Genomic DNA, 12,826 nt, shown 5'->3' with positions numbered 1-12,826 from the left:
GGAACGTGAAGGAACTGGTCACATGGGGTTTCCACGCCAAGCAAGACTCTGATCAGGCAAGAAAGCCTCACATACAGTGCCCAGTGCTGTGCAATTGCCCTTTGTGTATATGGATGCATGAGCAAGTGTAAAGCAGACCGGACTCTCGCCTTTTGAAAACACTGAAAGTTCCAAATGTTACTTCCCCTTGGAGTGATTGCTGCAGCCAGATTCTGCAGTGGGTTCCCCAAACAATTAGAAAATGGGGTTGTTCTCAGAGGAAATGTGGGTATCATTAGATTTAAAAGGGGGGGTCTGTTAACTTAGGTCTCCTGGTGGTTATGAGTTTAGAAACAAGAAATATGGGTTTACAGGGAGGCTTTGTTGCATCTCCAGCATGGTGACCTTTTCTGCTGTGTTTATTGTCTTTTCCAAGGCTTTTAATGAACACTGGGGTGTTGGTTATTTTGTGAGACAAATTGAAAAAGTCCCCTGTGCCCTGTTTTGATTCGGCTCCATGCTGTATGTTACAAGTGGCTAATTTGAGTTTTGCATTTATTTATGAACTAATTCCTACACTCGAATGTATAATTCATAAGATGATGAGTGGATTGATAGTGTTGGCTGCTCTTTCTAGACAAGGACTGTTTCTTACAAGGGGTTTCTCACTGCAAGCTCTCCTCCTCCTTTCTTTTTGCTTGCTGTGACGCAGGCTGCATGCAGTGGGCTTCAACATATCCTTGGACTTTGCTGTATGGCCCTAAAACTATGGGTGGATGTCGTACATTTTATTGCTGGATTCATGTTTTATTTATGTGATTACATAAAGGCTCAAACTCCGAACTCATTAAGGAAATAAAGGCAGGGCAGTCATCGCCATCCCAGAGATATTCAGACCCTGCAAATTGTTATGGTGTAGTAGCTAAAAGTGACCAATGAGTCATTATGTTCTGGGTTCAAGTTTAACCTCAGCTAATAATTTAGAAAATGCCACTCCATGGTCCCCATTTGCAATATGGCAATAATAATCCTGATAGCTGACATCCCTTAAATAATTGATTTAAGAATGCATGATAATTACTACACTCCAAAGACTTGAAATGTGGCATGTAAATGTTTGGGAGGTTTTGAGAAAGGACATTTTAAAGACTTGGAATATTTAAAATGATAGCAACTTGAGAGCAGATAAGCCAATGACATAAGAACCATAAATGCTACATTTTAGAGAAACTCTTCTCTGCCCTGGGCTCTTTTTTAGGTGTGTGTGTGTGTGTGTGTGTGTGTGTGTGTGTGTGTTATAATTTAATTAATAAATAATACACAGGTTTTAAGAATCATTTGAAGTAAGAAAACCTCACTCATAATCTAGGATTTACAAACTCTGATTCTGGCTCTCAGCTCAAAAAGGGTTAATCACCCCTACTATACTCAATTTATCATCATCATTGCCGTCATCTGCTGTGTACCCATGACATGCAGACATAGTCCAGGTGTTGGAAAGGTGAATAATCTTTTAAAATTTATCACATAGAGCATTCACACAGGTAATTGCTTTTCGGAGGTCTTCACATAGTGGTCATTGCTTAAACTAGACCTATAGGTTGGAGGAACATTTATCCAGAGGTCACCCGGTCTGCTCATGGTGTGCAGAACACAGTCTGATTGCTCTGTAACCTTCCTGGGGGAATTCTGCAAGCAGTCTAGGGCCGGAACCAGCAACTGGGGGCCACAGGTGGAATATTATGTTGAAGCTAAGGCAATCATATTATTGTTTGAGAATGGACTGTAAATAAAAATAAAAATCATGCTCACCTGTTAGTAAGAAAGAAGAAAGCATAACATTAAATAATATATTGAGATAATGTTCCCTTTCGCATTATTTTAGTAACTTATAGCTGGGCAAAAATGGTTTCAGGATACGTGTTACATTTATTGCATGCTCCTAGTATATGTGCCTTTGTTTTAGATGGCCTCAGTAATGCATAACTGCTCAGAAACCATTTTATTTCTCTTTTCCCTTTAGGGGCTGATGTTATCAATTTTGATGGCCACGTTGTATTACCGTACAGATTTGGTCACAAGAAGAAAACATTGAAAACGCTGAAAGATGTGATCGCTTTGAAATTTAAAACCTCTGAAAGTGAAGGTGTTATCTTCCATGGGGAAGGCCAGCAAGGGGACTATATCACCTTGGAACTGAAAAAAGCCAAACTGGTGCTTAATTTAAATTTAGGTAGGATTCAGGGTCTTTTAAAAATGCATATTAATTAGTTTTGCATTAATTTGATTGAAATATACGGTCCTGAGCTTTATCCTTTTCCTCATCTTTGTCTTCTGTTTCCCATGCTTCTTTGAAAGAAGAGTTGAAATCACTTGCTGGTAGCAGTGCAACCTTTTATACATCTGGAATGAACATGGATTGGTTTCCAAAGCTTTAGTATTTTGTGCTAACCCTTCCCCTCCCAAGACCATCAAAACCCTGACACCAGGGGGAAAAGGTGCATCCTTGTTGTGACTGTGGACTATCAATAGGCTTCATCTCGGACTCTGGGTCTCTGTCCCTGGCCATGTTTTCGGCATGGATACTCCTTCATATCACAAGACTTGAGTCCTGACACTCTGAACTCTCATATGAACTGGGATGAACAGAAACAATGCCCTTGTTATGCAAGGAAGGGTTCTGTAGGCAGAATATGTGGCCTAGTAGCTAATACCAGATGGGAAGGGTATCCTATATAATAATGTCCATGTTGTCCCTGCGTCCAGATGTCCCGTGTGTCCCTGGGTCACTGCGCATGTGCCCCAGGGATACAGGGATTGGACAGCAGAGACTGCGCGCGCGCACTCTCCCCCCACTCTGCCTCCTCCAACCGCCGCTCCCGCCGGGGTGGAGGCCGGCGAAGGCCTCCTCACAACCCTCCCTGGCCGTGAGGAGCGGCGGTTGGAGGAGGCGGGGGGGGGAGAGTGCGCGCGTCCTTCCTGTCGGCGGCTGGGGGAGAGGAAGGAAGGAGGAGAAAGCGCCGCTTTCTCCTCCTCCGTTCCTGTCCCCCTGCCGCCGACAGCAAGGACGGGTCCCAGGGTTCGGAGAAGCGCTGCGCAAGCGCTTCTCCGAACCCTGGGATGTCTGCTTCCTGTCGGCGGCTGCGGGAGAGGAACGGAGAAGGAGAAAGCAGCGCTTTCTCCTCCTCCGTTCCTGTCCCCCTGCCGCCGACAGCAAGGACGGGTCCCAGGGTTCGGAGAAGCGCTGCGCAAGCGCTTCTCCGAACCATGGGATGTCTGCTTCCTGTCGGCGGCTGCGGGAGAGGAACGGAGGAGGAGAAAGCAGCGCTTTCTCCTCCTTCGTTCCTGTCCCCCTGCCGCCGATAGCAAGGACAGGTCCCAGGGTTCAGAGAAGCGCTGTGCAAGCGCTTCTCCGAACTCTGGGATGTCTGCTTCCTGTCGGTGGCTGCAGGAGAGGAACGGAGGAGGAGAAAGCAGCGCTTTCTCCTCCTTCGTTCCTGTCCCCCTGCCGCTGACAGCAAGGACAGGTCCCAGGGTTCGAAGAAGCGCTGCGCAAGCGCTTCTCCGAACCCTGGGAGTTCTGCTTCCTGTCGGCGGCTGCGGGAGAGGAACGGAGGAGGAGAAAGCAGCGCTTTCTCCTCCTCCGTTCCTGTCCCCCTGCCGCCGACAACAATGACAGGTCCCAGGGTTCGGAGAAGCGCTGTGCAAGCGCTTCTCCGAACCCTGGGAGGTGTCCTTGCTGTCGGCGGCTGCGGGAGAGGAACGGAGGAGGAGAAAGCAGCGCTTTCTCCTCCTCCGTTCCTGTCCCCTTGCCGCCGACAGCAATGACAGGTCCCAGGGTTCGGAGAAGCGCTGCGCAAGCGCTTCTCCGAACCCCAGGATGTTCTAGAGCCCGTTATTGAACGGGCTGAAATACACTAGTGAATAATAAAATTATTAAAGACATGATGTGGATGAGATGCCTTAAATGAGCTCTTGCGTAATTCTGGCACAGCAATCTTCAGATTGTAATTGTTTTTATCCTGTGAATGGAGAGTTGCTCTCCCTCTTTGTCTCATTTACACTCATAAGGCTGCCTTCCAGGCAAGTAACATCATTTCCATACGCAAGTGGGGAACCAAAGCTTCAAGAGAATGACTTGCCCAGGGCCATTCTGTGTGAATCCACAGAGCTGAGCTGGGCCTGAACATTCTGGAACCAACTCAGTAGCCAGGTTTATACATTACGGTCTGAGACAATCTGGCACCTCACAACTATGGAGGGAGGATTTAAACTTGAGTCTTCCCTGTTCTTGCCTCTCATTGTCCACTACACCCCCCCTTTTTTTGCTTTCTCTTCGCATAAAGATCAGCAATTTTTGCTTCATGCAAATGAGAATAGCAGAGCTTTACCCTGAACAGTTTCTGATGAATGACTCTGAAATTCTCCTCATTTCCATTTCCTTTCCCATATATTTTCTTAGTTCAGTCAGGTAGTTATCAGGATTATAAATGACATCTCTTACATATGTGCTTAGTTGAGGTGAAAATATATACTCTTGGGTCAGAAATGGGGTTAAGAAGGTTCTGCTGGGAAGAGAAATTAGAAACCAAGAATCCTTTGACACAACACTTGGATCAAATTGCAGTCAAAACATGAAAAAATTCAGAAGGTGACGGTGCCACGTTCTCAGGCTTGATTTACTGCTATGTTGGTCTTTGTTGTAGTTGAAAATATTTCATTGCTTGACTTCAGTGGCTAGCTCTTGCCTGATAACAGCATAACTTGAAAAACTCAAGGATGCCTATTGGGGACTGAGCTCTCTGTGGCTCTTAGCCATGAAAGCCACATGAAAGAATCTCCATGTCCAGAGGCCGTACACCTTCACAGGCCCTGGGGGAAGCCATAGCGCTTAGTGGCATGCTCTTCTTGGGAACTTCCAGGAGTCTTTGCTTGGCTACCGAAAGAAGCAGAATGCTGGATCCATCAAGGCAGTTCTCAAGCTCTTACAGGCTATGGGAGAATTCTGTGGTATCTCAGGAGGTGGACAAACAAACAGACACCACTTTCCAAAATACTAAGCAAATGTTCTCATGCTTTTATGGTCTTGCATGCAAAACATGTGCTCTACCAGTGACCTACAGACCTTCCATTTATTGAACCTAGTGTTTCACCACAACTCTGCATGAAAAGTACCTCAGTATTTGCTGTGATCTTATCTGTTACTTTGTCATAAGCACTGCTGTTACTGCTTTTTAGCCACATGTCTTTAGAGCTGGACTGGCCAACATGGTGTCCTCAAGATGTTGTTGGACTCCCACCAGCCCCAGCCAGTGTGGCCCACGGCTGTTGCAATTCAACACCTAGAGGGCACCATATGGGCCATTACTCTTTTAGAGCTTATTCAAACTGTTTGTTTAGTCAGACTTTTTGTGTTCCCCAGTCACATCCCAAGTGGTTCATTATACATGATCTAGAAAAAAAAATGCTGCCTTACAAAGAATATAGTATTTGTGAATGACAAGGCATTTTATTGTAGCGGCATAGCAGCAACAGTGGCATGACAACTCATTACGTGGCCTTACATTTGAGGTATTCAATATTTCCTGCCCTCTTCTTCTTCTCCTCAGGTAGCAACCAATATGGCTCAATTTATGGCCATACGTCTGTGACAACAGGGAGCCTCTTGGATGACCACCACTGGCATTCTGTAGTGATAGAGCGTCATGGGAGGAACATCAACCTCACGCTTGATAGGCACCTGCAGCATTTCCGGATCAATGGGGAATTTGATTACCTGGATTTGGACTATGAGGTAAACAATTCCATCCCTTACTATCCCTACAAATAAACAAATGACGCCCATCAGTATTCATTAAAATGCTTTGAAAATGGTCAACTGATTTGTGTCATCTTGTGAGTTCAAAAGCCCATCATTTAATCTAGCGTTGGTTCTCTCTCAATTCTCCCTTATTACAAAGACAACTGCCACAAAATGTCTTGGGGCATTTCTGTCCGTCGAAGCCCATTGCGACATCAGAGCAGATCAGTCGGTGCCATTGTGCGACGCAACATCAGGGAAGATGTTGCTCAGTGGTGGAGCATCTGCAGGTCCACGTTTCAGTCCCTGGCATCTATCAGTGTAAAAGGATCAGATAGTGGTTGATGGGGTAAACCTCTGCATGAGACCACGGGGAGTCACTGTCAGTCAGAGCACAGCGTCCTGGGGTGGATGCGACATAAGAGCAGCCCTGGTGGAACCCCCCCCCTGGGTGCAGCTGGTCTGGCATCCTGACTTCCCAGTGGCCAGCCAGGTGCCTATGGAAAGCCTACAAGCAAAACCTTCACCTGGCATCCAGATGCACACTGCCTCCAACAGCGGAGGTCACCACACAGTCATCATGGCCATAGTCACAATGAATGTACCCTCCTTCAATTTGCCTTATCCCTTTGTAACATTGTCAAAGTTGGAAGCTCTGATCTGGTATAAGGCAGCTTCCTATGGCATGCAAAGAGGCCAAGGAGGAATCATAGAGTTGGAATGGACCGCATGGGTCATCTAGTCCAACCCCCTGCAATGCAGCAATCTTTTGCCCAACATGGGGCTTGAACCCATAACCCTCAGATTCAGAGTCACTTGCTCTCCTGACTGAGCCCTTCTACCAGTTGGAACCACCACTCTAGATTGAACAGTCCCTGGAAGTTTCCGTCATCTTAGCTTCCCCTCCACATGTCACTAGTTCTCCAAACCTCCTCACATGCTGCCTGCCTCCATCCTAGGGCCAACATATTCCTGTCAGGGGATTCTGCAGGCTGGCATCCTGGTTCCATAACTGAACCTTTGATGCTGCCTGCCATTCCCCCCTGGTGCTATCTCCTGCTTTAGGGCACTTTGCTCCCCCTGCCCTAGAAGTCCTTGATGGTTGTGCTCCTAATGGAAAGGGAAAGGAAGGTAGCTTAGAAGTGGAATAGCAAGCATTTGTTCTAGTAACGCAGTGTTTAGAAAATCCACATACCACTTTTGAGAGTTCAGTCTAACTGGCATACCCCGTCTTGGGCAAAGATTATTTGGGTACCCCTTGAAACCCTGTATGCATGCATACCACACTGTTGTAAAGGAATAGCTTCTGGCCCCAGAAAGCCCAATAAGGCTTCAGGCCTTATGTTTGACAATTCACTTATATTCTTTATTTTGGAATTAGAATATACCGTAATTAGAATGTCACACATTGTATTGAGTTTGTTCATCCTTTACTGGGGCAGTAAATATACCACCCAATTTACCACCCAAGGCCCCCAAGATTTTTTTGCTGCACAAGATATAGGACTGAGGTGAATGAAATTCACCCTCCCCAGTCATCAAGTTGATCTTTGGATGTGTAGGGAAGGGTGATGAGTGTGTGTGTGTGTGTGTGTGTGTGTGTGTGTGTGCATGTGCATGTATGCGCAGGAGTTTGGCTACACCCATTGTTGGGTTGCTTCCCAGAACGAATGTGACCCTCAAGCAAAAAGAAAAAGAAAAAAAAGGTGCCCCCACATTCTAAATAGTGTGTTGAATGTGCACAACCTTTTAGACGCTTAGATTTTCTAGTCAACTTTACCTGGAATATTTAGATAATACCTGAGCTTGGCTCCAGTCTATTTCCAATGGAAATTATAGGAATCAGTAGGATATGTAAAGCTTTGGCACAAGAACGCCACCCTGGTGGCTCGCAGTCGTATCACCCTGCTGATCAAGAAATTGGTGGAGCTGCTGCAATTGCTTCCTGTAGGCAAGAGAACTCCACATTGGAGCTCATGGACCATCACTAGATTAAATATGTTCATAGGCTTGTTATTGATTCATCTAGTTAAGTCTTCACTAATATGGGCAGCAGATAATAAAATAAATTATGCACAGGTTTGTGTCACTTAACATTACCTGTGGTTCTGTGTTTTGAACTAAACTTGTTAATAAAATCCAGGAGTGAATGAATTGTCACTCTGTTTTGAAATGTTTCATGCTTCTTTTCAAAGATCACGTTTGGTGGCATGCCATTTTCTGGGAAGCCAAGTTCAAACAGTAGAAAGAATTTCAAAGGTTGCATGGAGAGCATAATATATAATACCAATAATATCACAGATATGGCCAGGAGGAAGAAATTGGAGCCTTCTAATGTGGTGAGTACATCATTTTGTGGTCATCTAAATTGAAACACAACAGTTTATTTATATTTTTGTACAAATTTACAGCTCCCTTTGTATTACTGCTAGATTTCTTGAAATAACTCAGCGTATGTGTGAAAGATTATGAGCTGCTTTAAAAGCAAATTTCATTCATTTTTTATAATACAAACTCGACCCTTGAAATGTCTTCCTATCATGCAGGGAATTTCCTAGTGGCCTGAACGAATGCTGTTAAGCCTCACAGTGGAAAAAGCAATTTCTAATAGCATTTTTGTGCTTTTAAGAAGCTTAGGCAAAAGGAAACAAGCAACACATAATTCTCCCCCCCCCCCAATTGACCAATTTTTGAGATGTTATTCCAAATTTCAGTCTGATATCTGAGTTTAGGAACTAACATCTTTTTTGAGGGGCACTTTTAAGCTATTCACGTAATGACCCTGAACCAGAATTCTTCTCATAGTTGTCTATTATGGGCACCAATTTTACCTGCTACCTTTTAGCAGCTGTATGGTTGCTCCCATGCCACCTTGGGCAATGTCAGGGGCTGATTTTGGTCTTTCAAATTTCAGTGGCACCTTGTGGAAGCCCAAAATTTGTTCCCAATGCCTTTCACCCTCCGTTCTGCTCAATTCACTATGTCATAGTTGTGTCGCCCCACAGCGCCCCCTAGGCTTGGTGCCCAGTATGGCAGAACCAGTCACACTGCCCTAAATCCGCCTCTGGCAATGTGCGTATCTTCCTCTAAACTCCCCTGGAGGTGGTTGACCACTATGTCCTGGGTTGCTAGGCAACTTGTGTATAGGCGTTATGGCATAATGCCATTCACTGCAGATCCTCTCTTAAAAGGTTAATAACCTAGAGCAAGTGACTCCATTCTCCATTAGGTGCTAAGACCATGGAAATGGATGTAGAATACAATTTCTCCCTGTTACTGATGGTATTTCATTTTCTTCTTATTTAACTCCACAGCAAGACCTGTATAAGCAGTGTTAGTAATGCATGAGTGCTTCAGCAAGAAACTGTTGTGAGCTGGTATAATTTGAGGGCTCACTTGATATCCAGTGCAAAGAGAGGCTATAAAAATTGCCATCTCCTTTGTTTCAAGCTGAGTTACTTCCATTGCCTTACCTCTAGGAAAACAAGATCAATTTTCTTCTAATTAAATCAGCATAGATTTTCATTTCTCCCCTCTCGCTCTCTTTGTTGCTGTTATTGCCCCATGGGATTAGTTTAGCATTAAAAAAAGATGACGATGATATGCATTCTTTGAAGAATCTAAAAAGAAATGCTGCAATTTTTGTGGCTCCAAATATAGGATGGCCATGGAGGCCTCACCACAGCTCCACATAAAATTTGCATATGGTGATAAATATGTAGAGATACAAATTTAGAAATAGCTGTCATAAGGCTCACCATAGTCTGGAAGACCGTGACCGTGCAACCTGTGCTCCCATTCAGTCTTGATGTTCAGATGGGCAACATCAAGGTTCCTCCCCGCCACTCAAATGAACTGGATTTGGACAAGACAGCCCTCCAGATATAGGATGCCTTCAAATAGAGGACCGTCTCCTATGAACGAAGACCCATGGGCACCTTGTCCAAATGCATGCTATGTCCAGAAGAGAGCGCAATGGAGATGCTTCTTCTAACCCATCACCATGTATTAAAAGGAATGGCATGACCTGCTCAGTGACCTCATCATGGCGTTGCATCTTTGGCCACAACAACCACAGCATTCGCTGCAACACTAAACTCAGGGATGAATACGTGTGAACAGTTTTCCTAGAACTTCCTAATGCAGGCCTGTACTCCATGCATGGCTATTCCTCTCCACATTCACCACAGGTTTCTTTTTTAACTCGTTCAAAAATGTCCTGTAAGCTTCTTGCATAAAGAATGAAGCAGGCAGCTCAGCCCTGAGGGATCCTCTTTAAAATAAATAAATCCTTCTATTATTTCATTGTCTGTAAAATGGGAATAAATTTCCTTTCCTTTCCGCATTTCTATGTACCTTATCATGGGTACCTGGCTTATAACTTTGAAAAAGGCATGTGTAGATCCAATAGTGAAGACAGATTTTCTGCTCATATATTAATTTTTCCATTTTTCTGTAAGAGGAAGGTATGTGGGCATCTGACTCCTATTGCTTTCAGCCTACATTGGTCTTCGTCCATGCACATTGCAGGTAGCTGGGGGGGGGGACAGGGGTAGGGAACGTCATTGGCCTGGTGGGACCACCTACCTGCCAATCTTCTGACATCATAATGGTTTCAGGTCAGGTGTCATTCCCACCCCAGGTGTCATCCCTGAGGGGGGTGACATAAAGGCACATCGTGGGGGGCTTGCCCTGTTCCCACACAGCTCCCCCTGGGTGCACAGCGTGGCCGCCGCTCTGAGCACCCATGCCGCTTTCTCCGCCACTGTGTCAGGTGACTGACAGTTGGTCCCACCTGCCCCTCAAAGTTGGCCCATGGGGGTGGGAGTGACCAAGCAGGATTGGACTCCCCACACAACAGCTGATGCGCAGAGTTCACTCTTGCATTGTGCAGCGGTTGCGCGTGCCTGCCAGCTGCCCTTAGGGAACTAGCTTGCACCTCAGATTCAAGCAAGATTGACACACACACACACACACACACACCCGTGTGCACCATTTGATGCGTGGGGAGTTCAATCTTGTTTTCCAGTTGCAGGATATATGCGCACCGCTACTTGTTCCACACCTGACATCACATATGGCATCAGGGATTGGGCCAGTGGGTGTGGTTTGGGGAGAATGTCCTTGTGGGCCAAATTAGCCACAGGTCAGAAGTTCCCCATCCTTACGTACAGGGCTGTTGCAAAGATTGCAACTAGATACTGCATGTGTCCTCTGAACCCTTGAAATTGCCAAGCACACACACATACATGCAGTATATGTTATTTTACTTTGCATTCCAAGGTTATTACTAAATTTTGAAATGAGGAGCAAATTTAGATTTCTCAAGTGAAAGTGCACAAGGAATCCTGTGGGAAGTGAGCAGAGTTGTACATTTCTCAAGGATGTTCAGTAACTTTCATACATCCCTCAGTAGATCAACATGCTCTCTTTTGAACATTGTTTTACAGGATTCAGGAGGAAACTTTAAGGTCTCTAATAACTGGGGTTTTTTTAAGAAATATGTCAATTTTCTCATTTGTGTGTTTGTGTGTGTTACTGTTTTTGCTTTTGTTTTTAATAGGGGAATTTAAGCTTCTCCTGTGTGGAGCCCCATACAGTGCCCGTCTTTTTCAATGCTACCAGTTTCCTGGAAGTGCCTGGCCGTCCAAATCAGGATATGTTTTCAGTCAGCTTTCAATTTCGGACTTGGAATCCCAATGGACTTCTGCTGTTCAGCAATTTTGCTGAAGGACTGGGCGCCATAGAGATTGACCTGATAGAAGGCAAAGTCAGTGTCCATATCAATGTCACTGGAGTGAAGAAAAGTCAAGTAGACATATCTTCAGGTGAGCACCATAAACTCAAGATTCTGGTTTTCTTAAAGTTCAGTCATTGTGCTTTGGCAATTTGGAGCTGTAGATTTGTGCTGTAAGGAGATACCGCTTTGGTCGTGGTGGACAAACTGAAATCTTGCATTTGAAGCACCTTATTTTTTTCGTCTATAAGACGCCCCCAGGTATAAGACACCCCCTATTTTGGGGGACAGATTTAAGGAAATGGGGGGAGAGGGCCCCTAATTTTTGACTTTTTTTAAAGGAAAAAAAACCTCATCCTATACATGGAAAAATACAGTAGCTGGTCCCAAAGGCCTCAGTGCTACCACAGTTGGAAGGAAACTGCCAGGAGAATTCTGAAGTGGATGCTATTATTTACTAATATTGGAATTGATATGTTACCTGAATTTAGTACCCTGTATCAGAAACACTGCAGTGCAGCACAAAAGAGGAGAGCTAGAAATTGATTCCTCCATGCCCCTAGAGGGGTGTGTGAGTTTGTGTGCTTTATATGTTAGTCTGAAGTGAGAAGCTTCAGGGCAACAGCAATTGTTGCCATTTTTAATGTATTTATAATGCAGTATTGATGTACATAGTGCCTTAACAGAACCAAATGCTAAGCAGACAGCTGCTCCACGGAGCTTACATTGTAAATTTTGACATTGGGGAAGACTACAGTGTGAGAGAAGGAAGGACAGGAGACATTTTATTTAACATTTTCTAAATACAATAAGCAACAATATAATGGAGCAGAGGAAGAGTAGAGATCGCTCACCAGTGCCCCAAGGACTATGAAACTGCTTAAAAAGAAAACATAGCATCCCTTTCCTCTGTTAGTTCAGCAGAATGGGATAGCAGTTTCACCTGTAGATCAGTGCAAGATCAGTTTAAGTTTGATGATGGGCAGGCAGAGCATCAGATCTTTTGATATGCTTTATACCAGGCATAGGCAAACCCAGCCCTCGAATTCACAAAGATTATAGACAGAGGCTCTGAGATTACATCCTCAAGTTCCTTTAGTACCCTTTGGATGCAGTTCATCTGGCCCTTTCATTTAAAGTAGCTAGGTGTTCCCTTACCACCTAATTTCCTATCTTGGGCGGCAGCTCCCTCCTTACAACATTTATTCTCTTATCACCAGGCTGGGCATCGCTTTGGGGTGAAGACAGAGGCAAAGTAGGTGTTGAGCAGTTCTACTTTCTCCCTGTCACCCAATAGCACTTCTCTGTCT

The 12,826-nt window shown here is 44.8% G+C and overlaps 1 protein-coding gene across 1 annotated transcript in view; it reads left to right on the top strand.

The window, feature by feature from the left end:
• Positions 1–12,826, top strand: part of CNTNAP2 (contactin associated protein 2) — an 836,988-nt gene that overhangs the window by 434,830 nt on the left and 389,332 nt on the right. The window contains exons 5-8 of the mRNA XM_035101355.3: positions 2,003–2,212; positions 5,589–5,773; positions 7,975–8,118; positions 11,343–11,607. Of these exons, the coding sequence (XP_034957246.3) occupies positions 2,003–2,212; positions 5,589–5,773; positions 7,975–8,118; positions 11,343–11,607 (804 nt within the window). The remainder of the gene's footprint in view (positions 1–2,002; positions 2,213–5,588; positions 5,774–7,974; positions 8,119–11,342; positions 11,608–12,826) is intronic.

This window comes from Zootoca vivipara, chromosome 11 (assembly GCF_965207765.1).
Source record: "Zootoca vivipara chromosome 11, rZooViv2.hap1.1, whole genome shotgun sequence".
NCBI classification, from domain to species: domain Eukaryota; kingdom Metazoa; phylum Chordata; class Lepidosauria; order Squamata; family Lacertidae; genus Zootoca; species Zootoca vivipara.
This window is presented reverse-complemented; position numbering and strand designations above follow the sequence as displayed.